Source organism: Mustela erminea, chromosome 1 (assembly GCF_009829155.1).
Source record: "Mustela erminea isolate mMusErm1 chromosome 1, mMusErm1.Pri, whole genome shotgun sequence".
NCBI classification, from domain to species: Eukaryota; Metazoa; Chordata; class Mammalia; order Carnivora; family Mustelidae; genus Mustela; species Mustela erminea.
The window spans coordinates 99,717,457-99,733,688 of record NC_045614.1 but is presented as its reverse complement, the minus strand read 5'-3'; the positions used below and the strand labels follow the sequence as shown (position 1 = coordinate 99,733,688).

The following is a 16,232-nucleotide window of genomic DNA, read 5'->3' as shown; positions in this document are numbered from 1 at the left end:
GGGCCAGAGCCAGGAGGGAAGCCAAGGAACCCCTTCTTCTGCCAAGGTCACCCAGTCTGAGTCTGCGGTTCAGTAGTTAGTGTATTCACACGTGTGCAGTCCTCAACAGCATCGGCTAATTAGAACAATTTCATCGCCCCCAAGGAAATCATACCCCTAGGTTACTGGCTTTAAAAACCAGTGCTGAGAGTCTTTAGAGGGCAGCATGCATTAAGTGCCTGTGGTATGCGAGGTACTTTGTTCACCCTTCTCTTGGGGAGTGGTTTTGAGTGAGCAGCCGGGCCAGGCTTCCTGCCCAGGTTGTCCACTCCATGCACGGGGCCATGCCCACACCCCAGCTGCGTGCGGCTCCCACACAACCTGTGAGTTATTGCCCTTTCCTGGGCAAGGTCCAACCTTCCATCCTATTCCAGAAGGGCCCAGGACTGACAGAAATGTCCAGAACTGCAGTGAGGGCCCCCTGGGCTGTCATGGTGCTGGCTTATCCCATCCCCCACCCCCTGCCCCAGAAAGGGGTCAAGGGGAATTCAGAGGGGCAGGACTCTTCCAGTGTTCACCTAGATGGGCTCTCCTCTCCCTCCTGCCCTGGGGTCTAGGCCAAGTCCTCCTCCTCCTCCCATGGAGCCCAGGCTCCACTCCTGCCTCTGTCTGCCACCCCCCCCCCAACCCCGCCCCCGCAGCTGCCTGAGCCCATAGGAGCCGCTGCTTGAGGGCTGTCTGCGGAGGAGCAGAGGCTGTGTTTGATCTTGTACTTGCCCCTTGGTGGTTGCTTCATGGAAGAAGCTGAGGAATGGGGGAAGGGGGTGGTGGCAGGTTTTTCTAGCTCCTTCTTTGTGGGAGATGCTTGGTCCCTGCCTCCAGGCCTCACCAGTCCCACCAGTTTCACTCACACTGATCCCAGGCCTTGCTGACTACAGAGCTCTCGGGCTCCCCAGACCCCACAGTGTTCCGACTCAGCAGCTCCTCAGACTCTGAGGCCCTTCAGGACACCTACTTTAAGCCTTGGCCTCCTGGTTGTCTGGCTCAGCGTCTGCATGGGAATCCAGGCCGGCCCTGGACGATCCCTCCCCTGCTCCCAAGGACCGGATTATGAGCCTTGGGGCTGCATTATCTGATCGAGCCTCCCTGCTCCTTCCTCTGCCCCTGTTCCAGGTAGTGGCTTGAGGCTGCTCCCTCACGTTGCCAGTCACCAGGGGCCCTCCACAGCCCCTCTCTGGGTTCCAGAAGGCCTGGGGAGGCAAAGGTCTGACCTGGGAGTGCCCTCCACTGCCATTTGGCCTCCAGCCCATGATGGGCAGAGGATGCAAACAGTGACACCCAGAGTCTGACTCAGAAGTAATGATGCTAAATTTAAAAGAAATAACAAGGGATGCCTGGGTGACCCACTCAGTTAAGCATCTGCCTTTGGTCAGGTCATGATCCCGGAGTCCTGGGATCGTGCCCCGTGTCGGGTTCCCTGCTCAGTGGGGAGCCTGCTTCTCCCTCTCCATCTGCCTCTCTCCCTTGCTAATAATAATGATGCCGACATGTCTAGGATTAGCCTCAGGGGATGACAGCAGGAGGGAACCACTGAATCCGTGGTTCAGCTCCTCTGCTATCTGAGAAAGAAACTGAAGCGCAGAGCACCTCCCTAAAGTAAATCGTATAGGGCCACAGTCCCTCATCTGAAGGCTTTCAGATGAAATACGTTTTGAATTTCAGAATTTTTCGGAGTTCAAAAGGGTATGTCACACCCCTGGTGTAGTCTGGGCAGCCCCTGCCAATGACATACAGTAGTACTTATGCAGCAAGATGTGTGCCTCGTCGGAGGAGGCAGGATAAAGATGTTAATTAGCAGCACACCCGCTGGAGTGGTTTTCCCACCAGATAAGGCCAGCTTAGTGTTGCCGCCCTATCAGTCCTAGAAACACTTTCCGTTTTCAGAATTTTGGGTTTAAAGTTGCAAATCAGGAGCTGGGGCGCCTGGGCTCCCTATAGTTACTGAGGGCACCAGGCATAAGCCACCAGGTGGTTCCAACTCATGGAACCATCTCAGTGAGCCCATAACACATGAGCTTTTGCAGATGGGGAAACTGAGGCTTTGAAAGGTTGAATAATAAATGGCCCAAGTCACACAGACAGTCCATAATAAATCAGGGGTAAGACTCAGGTCTGTGGGAGCCTGGAGCCTTGCTCTAACCTCGGGGCTCTACTGCCTAACCCTAGCCACACAGGCTAGGCTGGAGCCCCAGCTCCTGGTTCCTAACCTGGGCCCTTTCTCTGCCTCCCAAATTTGCAGCAGCAGAAATACCCTCAGAACAGGCGTGGCCTGTGGCCAGCTCAGACTGGGGGAGATGTTGGAGGGTGGGTGGGCCGGGGGAGGTGGGGCCAGGGTGCTGAAGCTAGCTGCCCTCTCTCCGCAGTACTTCACCTACAGCGTGCTGCTCAGCCTGCTGGCCTGCTCCGTGTTCCTGCAGATCAGCTGCATCGGGAAGCTGGTGCTCATGCTGGCCATTGAGCTCACATACGTGCTCATCGTTGAGGTGCCCCGTGTCACACTCTTTGACAATGCTGACCTGCTGGTCACCGCCAATGCCATGTAGGTGGCACCCCTCTCCTCATGCCTGGCTGGGTCTGGAGCATTGTGGAGAGGCCGGAAGAGTGGGTGGCTGGGAGCTTGTGGTGCAGGGACCTTGCAAGGGCAGTGTTCTGTTCCTCCCCAGCTGACCGCCTGGGCAAAGCACCTCAGTGTCTTGTTTCCCTCCTTCCCTTCCCAGGTATGGGGGGTGGCCTCAGGATGACTGGGTCCTGCTGTCCTTCTGCTTCCAGTTTGCTACTCAGTCCTGCCCTCCAGACTCAGTGAATTGTTCCTCATTTGTTCAGGGCAGCCTCTGATGAGCTGTTTTCACTTAACCCCATCTGCCTGTGGCACCTCAGGCCCAGGGAGGGGTCAAGATTCAACAGAGCTGAATAGCAAGGTCTGTGGGAGCAGAAAAACAGCCTTTGTTGTTCTTGGGCTCTGTGTCCTGCCTCGAGCTAGGCACTGGGACATGCATTATCCCTTTTCATCTTCATAGCAACCCAGCCAAGTAGACAGGGCTTCCATGGACGGGTTGGGTAATTTGTGCACTGCTCAAAGGCTCCTAGTTATGACGGTGAGTCATTAGGTCTCACATCTAGGTAGCAGCCTTGAGAGTTGTAACCCAGGCTGTCTAGCTCCCAGTAAAATGGGAATCATATCCCTAGTAGTAAAACGTTCATTAAGTGCCTGATGTCAATACGCTTCTGTTCCCATCACCCCAGTACACACACACACACACACACTAGGAAGTGCAAAAAATTTTGTGTCCCCTGAGAAAATGCAGCAAACTGTTTTCTCCAAGTTATAGAAAGGGATCCATTCATCCTTCTATCCATTCATCCAAAGGTATTTATTGAGGGCCTCCCATATTCCAGGCACTGAGCCTGGCAGAACAGTCATGGATAAAACAGGCCATAACTCCAGTGTCAGAAAGGTCACTTTCTAGTGAAGAGAGTGTCACCTGAGCAGAGGAAGGCATAATGAAGGGTCTAAGATCCAAGGACGCCCTTCTCAGTGGCTGTGTGGAGCTGTGGGCAGCCAGCCAGGAGACACAGTAGCTCCAGGAACGGGGCAGTGTGCGGTCCTGTGAGGACCAGGGGAGGGAGGAGGTCCAGGCTTTTCTACTCTCCAATCAGGGTAGGAGCTGGAAGTTTGGCCTCCTCTTTCTTATGTGCTCCTTCCCCCACCCCAGCCTCTCCTCTCCTCCTGCTGGAGCAGCAGCAGAGAACAGAGAGGGCCTTTCTGGTTTGGGAGACACTGGCTTGGCGCTAGGGCAGCTCTGTCCAATAGATTAATCATGCAAGCCACATACATCATTTAAAGTTTTCTAGTAGCGCTATTAAAAAAGCAAAACATGCAATGTTAATCTTTGTATTTAACCAATATATTCAAAATATTATTTTAATACGTAGTCAATATAAAATTATGAATGGAACTTACTAGATTTTTTCCCTCACTAATTCTTCAAAACCTAGTAGCTCTTTTACACTTCCAGAACTTTGTAACTTTAGCCACGTGGGAAGGCTCAAGAGCCACATGTGGCTGTGGTAGCCACACCGAACAGCACAGGGACATGTTTCTCTTCCTCTGGATGCGGCAAAGTGCTGGGGTGGGAGGTGGGCTGGCTTCTACCCAGGTCGATGTGCTTGGGGGCCCCAAGTAAGGGCTGGAGATTTGTGGTCATGGTGACCAGATACTGGCTGGGGCTGGGCTTTCGGCAAGACTCCCATCCTGAAAGTATCCTTGGATCCAGAGAAGCGCTGGGGGAGTGAGGGGGGAAGAAGGAGCAATAGTAGTAGCAGTGGGCATGGGGTAGCAGAGCTAGGAGCAGGGGCATGGCAGTGTGAGGGGGTCGAGCAGGGTAGGGGAGCACAGTGGGCGTGGAGACTGCCGATGCAGAAGAGCAGCCCCAAACGGCCCTCCCCACTTCCTGTTCACAGAGACTTCAACAACAACGGGACCTCCCAGTGGTGAGTGGATCCGCTCCTCCAAGTTCCATACAGCCCCTCCCTGCCCTTGGTGCCGAGCAGCTAGAGTCCAACTGCCCAGGGCCCAGGAGAGAAGGCAGTGGTGCCCCGCGGGGATGGGACCTTGGCGGCAAGGTGGGCAGTGGAGGAGGCTGGAGGGGGCCAGGAAACCCTTTCCTCACAGGGTACCAAGGGGGCCTCCTGGGTAGATGCCCTTCTTGGATGATTCCTACCACCCCAAGGTGGTCTGCAGACTCAGTAGCTGGGTCATCTGGACCCACAGACCATCCCACATTCCATCAAGCTCTTCCCCAGGAGCATGTGTGAGATCCCAGGCACAAGAGAATGGGAGCTGGTGACCTCACCCCCCGGCCCCTGCCCCCGCTCCCGCTCTGGAAGACAGGAGCCAAGGCAAGGCCTGTGGGGTTTGTAGGGTAAGCCCTGCCCTGGGGCGGCTGCTGGGTAGGGAGTCTGTGGCATTCAAGGTTTGGGCTCTTTGCTGGGACAGGGAGCAGGGTTTGGGAGAGCTGCTTGGTTTTGTGGGGGGGTTTTTGTTTGTTTGGGGTGTTTTTGAGAGAGAGCTTGTGCACATGCCTGTGGGAGGGGAGGGGCAGGGGGAGAGGGAGAGAGAGAGTCTTAAGCAGAGACTCCACACCCAGCATGGAGCCTGACGCCGGGCTCAGTCTCACCACCCTGAGACCAAGACCTAAGCTGAAATCAAGAGTCAGCCATTTGACTGAGCCAACCTGGTGCCCTGGGATAGCTGCTTTTATTAAGAGTACTTACTAATAATATTAACAGGAATGTAATTAGCCTTTATTAGCTACCAGTTTTGGAGTTCCTACTGTTTGTCAGGTGCTACACAAGGAATTTGTTATGGAGTATCTTTAATTCTTAGATGTGGGTGTCGTTATCCCATTTTACAGATTAGGAAACTAAAGTTCAGAGAGGTTAAGAGACTTGCCCAGAGCTGGTCAGTATGGCCTGCCTGGCTCCCTTGTTACTGTGCCCACGGGCCCTATCTTGTCCACTGGGTGAGACCAGGGATGTACATACTGCCTTTTACCAGGGCCTCACTGACCCTCTCATGTGACCAGAGAAGTTTCCCAGCCTGGGGGAGAGGGGGGCATCAGGAAAGGAGTCACGACTGCTGAGCTGCTGGTGGGAGCAGGGGCTGAGATGGGGCTGCCAGCCAAGAAGGCGTCCTGGAAGAGGCCCTACATCAGGAAAAACTTGAGCAGGAGGGTGAGGAGAAGGGGGCATAGTGGGAGGAAGAGAAAGGCAGGGGCCTTGGAGCCCACCATGAAGCGCTGGGGCATCTCCCTCGGCCTGCAGCCCCGAGCATGCGACCAAGGTGGCGCTGAAGGTGGTGACGCCCATTATCATCTCGGTGTTCGTGCTGGCCCTGTACCTGCATGCCCAGCAAGTGGAGTCCACCGCCCGCCTGGACTTCCTCTGGAAACTGCAGGTGGGTGACCCTGGGGCTGGGCTGGGGAAGCATCCACACCTCGCAGCACTTTGTGAGTGAACGGGCTCATCACTTGGGCTGGCTGGGCCTTAGCTCTGCACTGCTGGGGTGTCCTGCTGAGGCCTCACCACCCCCCCAACTAGTGCCCCAGGTCCCGGCAGCTCTGTTCCCTTCTTTCAGGAGCCCAGGGGCAGAACCCCAGAGCTTATTCCAAACACACCCCCCCTTTGATAATGCTGGGAATTTGATGGGTCACAAATCCTAAGCAGGCCCTACTCTGTGCATCCAGGGGCAAGGACAGGGCATGGCCAGCTCCAGTCTGCTGTGTGGGTGGCAAGGTCTCAGGAGGGGGTAGGAAGGAGTAGCAGGAGGTGAGTATGGGGAGGCTGCTGAGCAGGGCTTGAAGTGACCAGAACTGGCTTGAAGGCCCTTCCAGGGGAGAATGGATGGAAGGGGCATCAAAGACCATCGATAGAAAGCTTAGGCAGGTGGCTGTGCCCTCGCCCTGGAGAGAGGTGGCCCAGGCAGGGAGAGAGGCAGTGGGGTGCTAGGTGTCCTGCATTCTACCCTCCAGGCTTTGTGCCTGCGCCCTGATGGTGTCCATGTGCAGGAGGGGATACCACTGGGCCACATGCAGGATAAGGCTCCAGGTGCTCGCAGGAGACCCAGTTGCTGTCATCACCTGCTAGGTGGCCTCAGAAGTTCCAGGGAGGGCACCCAAGGGCATTCGTGGTGAGAAAGCCATCTTCCCCGTGGGCAGCCTCAGACCTGTTATCCCAGCCCAGTCTCTGCCTCCCCTGGCCTGGCCTCCATTTCCAGACCCCTTCTCCGGCTCACCTGCAAACCACTTAGGCTTCCTCATCCTCAGCTTCTTACTAATGCTGAGACTCAAGTCTTCAGGCTGCAGCAGGAGGTCCCGGGTTTTTGTTAAAGATGGGGAATCCAGTTGCCCCTGCCGTTGGATGTGTTGCACGAGGTTGGCTGAGGTCCCTGCTGAGCAGATGTCCTGAGGTTGGAGGGAACCTGTTTTGCATGTGGCACGCCCCTGGGCAGCCCTGGGTTGGGAGGGACCTGGGACACCTCCAGGGTGAGGCTCTGCCTTCTTGGGTCACATTGCTGCCTCCCTGCCTTCTTTTGGCTCCCAGCCCTCTCCTTCGGGGAATCTCCCCGGAGGTTTCAGCTCTCTCCTAGGGGCTGACGAAACTCCAGGGTACCTAGGGCTGATGTCCATCCATGTCTCCGCACACACACACCCAACCTCCTGCATGAGCCCCAAGGAAGCCCCCTGCCCCCAAGATGGTTGCTATTGTGCAGCTCAGTTGTGCTGTAGAGACCTCGAGAAAGGGGTGGAAGCAAGGGAAGGGTGATCCTGCCATTCAGCCCGCCTGTGCCCTGCTGCCCTGTCAGCCTCACCCCATGTCTGTCCGGCTCCTGAGTGCACAGGGTCAAGGTGGAGCTGCCTGCCAGGGCTGAGCAGAGCAGCCTGAGGCTTCCTTACAAACCCACCCCAGAGCTCAGGCAACAGCAGCTCCTCTCCCACTTTGAGAACAATTAAGGCCTGTGCACGGATGTATGGGGGGGGGGGGAGTGAGCGTGTCTCCACCTGCCAGGGGTGTTGTCCTTTCTCCACTGAACCCCTGCAACAGGCTCAGGATGCTTACACATCCCTCCATCTCCTGTCCCCCTCCAGGACTTTTGGGAGGGGGAACAACATGCCAATAAGCAAAAACTTGAACACAGGCTCTTGGGATGGGTGAGTGATAATCCATTGCCCCATCCCTAGTCTAATCCAGAAGCCAGTTTTGCTATTGCATCTTTGGCCCTGGTGGGTGGGTGTGGCGCTGACAGGAAGATGGGGAAGCCTGCGGTCCTTAGCTTCCCTGAAAGATCTGCGGGAGGCATCAAGCCTGCTCCTGGGCGGACCACTGGGTCTCAGTTCTTGGGAGAGCCCAGTCTTGTCCTTCTCCCACAGCACTGACCTTATTAGCCTCAGCAAGGGGTGGGGGTCTGTGGGGCCCTGAGTCTTCCTTCCCAGCCAGAGCCCAATCCTAGAAGCAGCTGGCTATGTTGGGAGCTGTCTCAGGGCAAAGTTGTCCGGATGTGGCAGGAGTCCCTGGTCGGGACTTGGCCTCTGTTCCCAGCAGTCGCCATGCTCCCAGTGTCCCAAGCCCAGCCTCCACCACCACCTGCCTGACACCAGGCAGATGTACGAGGGAAGGGTGCGTGTTGTGTTTCTGCCACCTGCGGGGCTGATCAAAGGATCTGTGTTCTCAGCAGGCAGTAGGGCTGGAGGCAGGCTGAGCATTTGCAGAGGCAGATGGAGCAGCTGGACGTCCTCCATGAGAATTACAGCGATCCCCACTTCGCCCTGTTCCCTCTGGCACACAGGTTTCAGGGCTAGGAGCAGGTGGCCCCGTTTATGAGGATGGGGGCAGTCAAAGTATCTCACCTCACAGGAGCAAAGGTCGCATGGGTTAGAAGAGAGCTTATGCCCACTGGGCCCATCGGGCGTCTCAGGGTCGAGTAACTTCCTTAGGCATGGCCCCCATTCTCAAGGCCATGTTTCCAGGGACTCTGGGTGTGATGGGTCCTCTCACCTAAGGCATAGGGCGACGTCAGGCCTCTGAGCCTCAGGGCCCCTAAGCTTTCTGCCACAGCTGCTGGATGCAGGTCCTGTGCCTTTGGCTGGGTGTGCCACCTGTTTCCCCACAAGTAGCCACCACCCACCCGGAGAGTCACGGAAATTGTCCTGGCTCTTGTGGAGATTCTTGTTGCTGCCAAATAGGCCTCCACATGTAGTTAGGGAAGGCCCAAGCAGGCTGCCTAGATCTTTTCAGTGGCCCTGTTACTTATCCTTTACCTGCCTATTTTACCGACATGGTGACTCCCAGTTAAAGGGGCCATTTTGTTTGCTATCGAGGCGGAGGAAGGCAGGAGACTACACTCGTACCTCCTGTGTCATATGGCTCCTTGCACACCTTGCTGCATGACTGTCTCTGCGTTTCAGCCTGTGCGCCACCGTTGGCCTCTTGACTCGAGGGCTCTGCACTCTCCCTCTAACCTGGAGGGTGAATGACCACAGATCCCAGTTTCCCAGACCCAGGACCCAAACTGGGGAGGAATCAAAGTCAATGGTGATGTCCTCATCCCGCCCCGGGGGGCACTTTGGGGCACCCCCACCGTGTGGCCCCGGGGCAAGTCTGCTGTTGTGGGAGCCCCGGAGAATGGGCAGGGCTTTAGGCCATCCTCCGTGGGGCCAGGCTGTTAAAGTGATCTTATCAAACCGCAGTTCCTGCTCCGAAGAGGAACATGGACGGTTGAGGAGCGGTTGGTAGCTGGAGGGCCTTCGGGGGTGTGCGTGGTTTGCGATCAGCCCCGTAATGCCCTGCCTCGGTCTAGCTTTGGCCAGACAGGATGCTTTTGGCCTCTGCTTCAGGATGTTTCCAGTCTGGGGATCCCTCCTTCAGGGCCAACACCCTGCCTCGTGCCACGTTCTGAGGGGCAGGCAGGGCCCAGGCTGGGGCGAACACGTCTCTCCCCTTCCTGATGGCCAGAGCACCAGCCGCTCCCTGTGGAGAGCCTGGGCAGGGGGGTGGGGTGGGGGGGAAGGCAGGGAGGACCCCGTGGAGGCGTCGGGTGCACGGCCCTCCCTCTGAGCGGCTGCCGGGTCCTAGGCCACCGAGGAGAAGGAGGAGATGGAGGAGCTGCAGGCCTACAACAGGCGGCTGCTGCACAACATCCTGCCCAAGGACGTGGCCGCCCACTTCCTGGCCCGCGAGCGGCGCAACGACGAGCTCTACTACCAGTCGTGCGAGTGTGTGGCCGTCATGTTCGCCTCCATCGCCAACTTCTCTGAGTTCTACGTGGAGCTGGAGGCCAACAATGAGGGCGTTGAGTGCCTGCGGCTGCTCAATGAGATCATTGCCGACTTTGACGAGGTACGACTGCGGGGAGCTTGGGTTCCTGGAGTGGGAGGAATACTGGGGCACCTGAGGACACGCACCTTGCCTCCATTTCTTCCCCGAGCCTGTCACAGAGGAGGAAACAGGTTCACTGATGCGGCATGGCTTCCAGGCGGTGGGTGGCAGATTGGGTGTTCCAGCCCCGGCTACTGGGGTTGGAAGTCTCAGTATCCTGGCTGTGCCCCACGGAGACCCTGCCCGGCTATCTCGCTGACCCTGCCCGGCTATCTCGCCAGTCCTCCCCGTTCGCTGCTGCTTCTCTCATGCCACCTAAGGCTGGGCAGGCCCCAGGCCAGGGCCCAGCTTTTGAGAGAGTCCAAGGAAGAAGGGACTCCCAGGCTAAAGGAGGAGGAAGGACAAAGATGCAAAGCCCTGAATAGTAGGGACAGAAACACAAGCATGCACCCTCGCCAAGTCCTCTCCAAGTCCCCCATTGCCAAGAGCTGGGTACACCGTGCCAATAGGGCATTTTGGGCATTTTGACCCTGGGAGCTCATTGAGTGTTGAGTGTGAGGGGGCCAACCCCAGTGGGAATGTAGTGCCTGGGGTGAAGGATAGTGGAGCTGGGACGGGACTGTGCTGGAAGCAGCCTATGAAGGTCCTGGGGCAGGGGGAAACTAAAGGTGGGTGAGATGGGTCTGGGCAGGCTCCTGGCTGGCAGGGCCTGGAGTTGGAAGAAGGGGATCTCTCTGGACAAAGATGAGGATGTATCCCTGGGCGGGATGGGGATGTGAGCCCGAGAAGGGGGGAGATGGCCAGCAGCCCCTGTTCGGGGCAAGAGGCTCTGGAGTGACAGGGAGCTGGTTTGGGGCTCCTGGTACAGGGCGGATGGTAGCACCCGGCCACCTCACATGGGTGAATACTGGAAGAGGCCTGCTCTGTCGGTCTTGCACCGAGTTGGTGTGGAGATCGGCCCCCTGTGTGAACTTGGGGGTTGTGGGAGGCCATGCTGTTCCCTTCCCTGTAGACCTCAGTGCCCCAGCCTTGGTGGTGACCCAGGTTTGACCTCCTTCCATCCAGATCATCAGCGAGGATCGGTTCAGGCAGCTGGAAAAGATCAAGACCATTGGCAGCACCTACATGGCCGCCTCAGGCCTCAATGACTCTACATACGACAAGGTGGGCAAGAGCCACATCAAAGCCCTGGCCGACTTTGCCATGAAGCTCATGGACCAAATGAAGTACATCAATGAACACTCCTTCAACAACTTCCAGATGAAGATTGGTGAGCTTGGCTTCTGGCCATTTGGGCCTGGGAAGAGCAGGTGGGGTGAAAAGTTCCATGTGGTGTGGCAGGACTGAAGAGGAGGGCTGTGGTGGGCAGTATCTTATGGACGGATGACATTGCTGTTTGGGAGCTTCTGCTGTCTTTGCGGTCCTGCGTCTCACACAACAGTGAGGCTTCATGCAACCCCCTGGTCACAGAGACCGTTTCTGTGATAAGAGGGAGTGCCCAGGGGCATGGAGACATGGTAGGAAATGTCTAGATAATGTCAGTTGAGCCAGATGTGTTGGGAAAGGCTCTTGCCTGCAGAGGAGGGAGGACACTTCATGAGGGGAACCAGCACAGCCAAAGTGGAGTAGCAGGGTGATCAGGGTTGGGGTGGATAAGACTGGGAGGGTGGAAAGACTAGAGCAGACATGCCAGAAGCGAGACAGCGAGCCCAGGCGGAGGGCAGTGGCTTTGCCTCCTGGTGCTGGGTCATGGCGACATCCCTGCCCTAGCCTATCTAGGGAGGATCACTTGGACAGAGAGGAGACTGTGGGTTAGGAGCTAGGTTCTAAGAACTGCAGTGCCCCTGAAAGAAACAGGAGGTGAGGAGTAAGAAAAGGGGGAGTTATGGTACGTGGAGTCTGAACTGACGTGAAAACTTAAGTGCCACTGAGAGGGATGATTAAAGAAGGGCAGCTGGGTGATGCAGGTCACTGGGCACTTGAAGTGACCTGGTGATGGGCTTGCAGGAGCTGCTGGCTGGCTGAGTGGCCAGTATGTAGGAGCAGTGCTGTGTGAGCAGACCTCTGTGGTTGGGGTTAGCAGGCCCTTAGTGGTAGCAGTGGAGTGGGAGCCGCAGGGCCAAGCAGGGCCAAGCATGGCCTCAGGCCCAAAGGACCCTGAGTATCTAAGGGGAATGACAGTGAGTGTGAGCTCTGGTCTTGAGTCCTGATGAACATGCTGACTTCGGTCCCCTGCAGGGCTCAACATCGGCCCTGTGGTGGCTGGGGTGATTGGGGCTCGCAAGCCTCAGTACGACATCTGGGGCAATACGGTGAACGTGGCCAGCCGCATGGACAGCACCGGTGTGCCTGACCGCATCCAGGTGAGTGCTGGAACATCCGCCACCCACCTCACCCACGTGGGGGGCCTCTGATGCTGCGTGGGCTTTGGGCAGGCTGCCTACAGTTCCTACTCAGAATTTCTGCAGCCAAACTTGAAGGTAGGGCTGTGTCTTGGGAGCTTGAAAAACACAATTGTGTTTCAAGCCCTCAGGACCTTGGACAGATCTTCATGCCTGTGCAAAGCCCTCTACTGGCCACAGGAGGAATTGGGGGGTATAGGCGGGAGCCACGGCCCCTATCAAGCCAGGAGTGCTACTGTCACAATCCACGCATACAAGGGGACACAGAGATGACTGCAGGGAGCAAGGTCTTGCCGAATGGAGCTGCCAGCACTCAGGGCCTGGTTCAGTAGAACGAGGCAAGGCCACTCGTCCCCCTGGGATGGTGCTCCCAACAGCTAAGGGGGCTGGCCAGAGACACAGAGACTTGCGCTCCTCTCTCTTTTGCAAGCTGGTGCTTGTCATGCCCAGGCCTGCCTCTCTTCAGCTGCTGCTGTTTTTCTCAGGCCTTCCTTGATTCCCTCTGCTTCAGTCCGACAACAGTGAGGCCCTAGACTGGGCTCTCTTCCTGTACCCTCCAACCCCAGTGCCCCGTAAGCCTGTGGGCAGGTTACTTAGCTTCCCTGGTCTTTTCCCCATTTGACCTGTGCTCTCTTCAAGGCCCTTTGCTCACACTGACACTGCTTAAGTGTCCCTTAAATTCTCTCTCCTGTAGGACCTCTGAACAAAGGGTCAGCCCTTTGTTCAGGCAGCAAAGCTCTGGCCAGATCAACCGGGCCTGGCTGGTGTTTAGGGCCTGGCTGGTGTGTAGGGACTGGGGTGATGGAGGGACTGGGCCAAATGGCTCTCTCTCCCCTCCAACCCTGTGCCAAGAGGAGAAAGGACAACAAGATGGAAGATGGAGAGAGAGGCACACGTGTATAGAAATTTTGACCCCACCCATAGATGAGTGAAGGACTCTGCAATGACACAGTGGCCTGGCACCTCACCTTTGCATAGGGCATTCCCATTCTTGGAATACATGTGATCACACAGCAGGTCTCCTTCCAGCAGCCCAGCCAGGCGTGATAGCCAGGCGGGGCCAGGATCCTCAGCAGGGGTGTCGTAGGGTGTGCTCACATAGCTGTCAGGTCACCTTGCAAGACACAAGTTTGCAGCCAGCAAGACACAGCCTTTCTCCTTCGCCCAGCAATAGTGCAGTGATGACTGAAGCCACTGGGGAGTTCCCCTCTCTGTTCCAAAAGCTAAAGCAGATGGGCAGTAGGACATACAGCTGAATCCAGGCTCTGCATTTGTTAGCGGTGGAACCTCAGGGAAGGAACTTAGGTTGTCTGAGCCTGAGATAAAAGTGCTTTCCTTATGGCGCCTGGGTGGCTTGGTGGGTTAAGCCTTTGCCTTCGGCTCAGGTCATGATCTCAGGGTCCTGGGATCAAGTCCTACATCAGGCTCTCTGCTTCCTCCTCTCTCTCTCCCTGCCTGCCTCTCTGCCTACTTGTGGTCTCTGTCTGTCAAATAAATAAAATCTTTTAAAAAAAAAAAAAAGTGTTTTCCTTAGATTAAATGAGATAAGCAGTGGCTTTCCACCTGCCTGTGGTGGAGTGAGACGTGAGTGAGCACACTGGTCTTAAGCTCGCTCTCGAGGCGGCAGGGTCAGAACGCTATGGACATGCCCACTTCTGCTCACCTTCTGCACTTCTCACTGTGGACAGTGACAGGCAGTTCAGGGACCACAGGCCACGCTCTGAGCAGCACTGAAAGAGCACAGGTGAGCTCCTGGCCACACTGCCTGGAACGGAGTAGGTGCTGCTGTTCTGGTTTCTAACAGGCAGTTCCAAGGATGAGCAGCTGTCAGTCCTCAGGAGCCCCTGCTTGGGAGGTGCTGCCCGCCCTCTGTGTTGGGGACAGTAAGGCAGAGCCACCAGACAACAGACTCACAGCTTAGCTTAACCACAGCCTATCCTGTCTCCTCCATTGCCTCCTCAGGTCACCACGGACATGTACCAGGTACTGGCTGCCAACACTTACCAGCTGGAGTGCAGGGGTGTGGTCAAGGTCAAGGGCAAAGGCGAGATGATGACCTACTTCCTCAACGGGGGGCCCCCGCTCAGTTAGCAGCTGCCACCTGGTGATGCCAGGCAGCCTGGCCTCCAGAGAAACAGAAATGGCTTCTTTGTGCACCGGTGGGCAGGTGGAAGCCTGCGCTCTAGCCCACGTGGCCACGCCGGTGAGATTTTCCACTTTGACTCCAGAAGCAGCTTCTGCCTTTGTGGGTAGGCAGCAGCCTCCGTCCCAGGCCCCACGGTGCCAGCGTCCTGCGAGCACCAAGCTGACCAAAGATGTTTCCTCCGTAGAAGACTCCACTAGGCGTGATCTGAATCTCGAGTTTTCTAATGGGTGCCGCTGCTGCACGGGTGGAGCAGAGCTGCTGGAGCTCTTACGGTGTGGGGCAGCCCGGCGTGTGACAACAGGGCTGAGGGGGAGGCCTCGGCCGAGGGCAGGTGGGTCGGTGGTGCGACTCTGGCCCAGGGAACCTAGGGGCCCCAGGGGTCCGGTTTCCTGTGTGAGCCTTTCAACTTCCGACAGAGGCCACGGCCGCTGCCCCATGGAGGGGTTTTCTGGCAGGAGCGTGGGCTGTGGCTGGACTGCGGCCTTCTCCGCGGTCCTCCTCCCGCACCTACACACGTAGCCAAGGCCTCTTCAAGGGGAACAGAGCGAATTGTGCGGGGGAGGGGAGAGGACTTGAGGCAAGGAGGGGTGGTTCTGAGAAAAAGAATATTTATTAAATAAAACAACTTTCTGTGCCCTTCTTTAGACTACGCTAGTTGTATGCGTATAAGACCCACAAGCAAACAAAGATGCCACTGGGGTGGGAGGGTGGGGATCCCAACTTGTCTTTTTTGTATTTTTGATTTTGTATTCTTGAAATCCTTGGAGATCTAACAAATATACCAAATTCTATATTTTGTAAATGATACTAGATAACAGCTGTGCACAGCATTTGTACCATACGTACGTCCGTGTGTGTACTGGTGTAGGTGTGTGTGTTTGTGCTGTTGACCTGGTCACGTACAGGATGCCTGCTGCCCTCACTGCAGATGCAGCAGTTTTGGGGGTTTTCCAGGTCCACCCAGAACAGGGAACGTGTGTGCTTTTGGGGTGCCCTGCGCGCAGATGAAGTGGGAAGATGCATGCAAACATCACATTCAACACAGCACTTCCCTTAAGTTAAATGCAAATGGTAACAAGACAAAAAGCTGTTTTCCCATCTCAGGCCCAGCTGGAACCAAGGGAAACAGCCCCAAGCCGCGGCACACCACTGTCTTGTCTCCTCTCCTTTCCCTGAGCTGTCAGCCATTTGCTGCCTGGGGAGAGGCAGCTCTGAGAGCTCAGGGACAGCCACGGGCGCTCAGCTGGTGGGCGGGCCGTAGGAAGCCTTACCTGCCTGACCTTCTCAGTTGGCTCTTGTGCAGGGGGCTCTCCCAGAAAGAACACCGCAGACTCGAGGGTAACTTACATGCAGCCCTCGGGTGTAGGTAGGGTGGTGGCTTTGCTCTCCATCTGCAGACCAGACAGAGAAAAGGGGAGAGCCCAGCTTCAGCGTCCAAGGGGCAAAGTTAGCAGAAACTTTTTGTCTGGTTTATGTTTTTTTTTGGGGGGGGCAGTTAAATATATAGAAAAAAAATTTTTTTATACCCTACCAGGGTATAAAATGGATATGGGCATGAAAGTGAAAAATGATCTATTATCATACAGATCTATTCAAACAGAACCCTTGGGTTCTGTGCCCAGATCTTTTTGTTGCTTCTCAGGGCAGAATTCTTCTCCCCTCCAACACGAGCTTGCAGGAGGTGGGGTGCAGCTATATGCTAGCTGTGAAACATGACTTTGACCCCCAGCCGCACCACATCTCGCTGGGCCCTAGCACTGGCCTCCCCTTTC

At 56.3% G+C, this 16,232-nt stretch overlaps 1 protein-coding gene across 2 annotated transcripts in view; it reads left to right on the top strand.

Moving 5' to 3' along the window:
* ADCY5 (adenylate cyclase 5) overlaps positions 1–15,956 on the top strand; it is a 146,967-nt gene extending 131,011 nt beyond the window's left edge. For both annotated transcript variants that reach the window (XM_032335227.1, XM_032335217.1), the window contains 7 exons: positions 2,403–2,578; positions 4,501–4,530; positions 5,863–5,995; positions 9,670–9,933; positions 10,978–11,182; positions 12,151–12,275; positions 14,277–15,956. In XM_032335227.1, coding sequence (XP_032191118.1) covers positions 2,403–2,578; positions 4,501–4,530; positions 5,863–5,995; positions 9,670–9,933; positions 10,978–11,182; positions 12,151–12,275; positions 14,277–14,405 — 1,062 coding nt within the window. In that variant the 3' untranslated portion in view covers positions 14,406–15,956. The remainder of the gene's footprint in view (positions 1–2,402; positions 2,579–4,500; positions 4,531–5,862; positions 5,996–9,669; positions 9,934–10,977; positions 11,183–12,150; positions 12,276–14,276) is intronic.
* Positions 15,957–16,232: the final 276 nt, after the last annotated feature.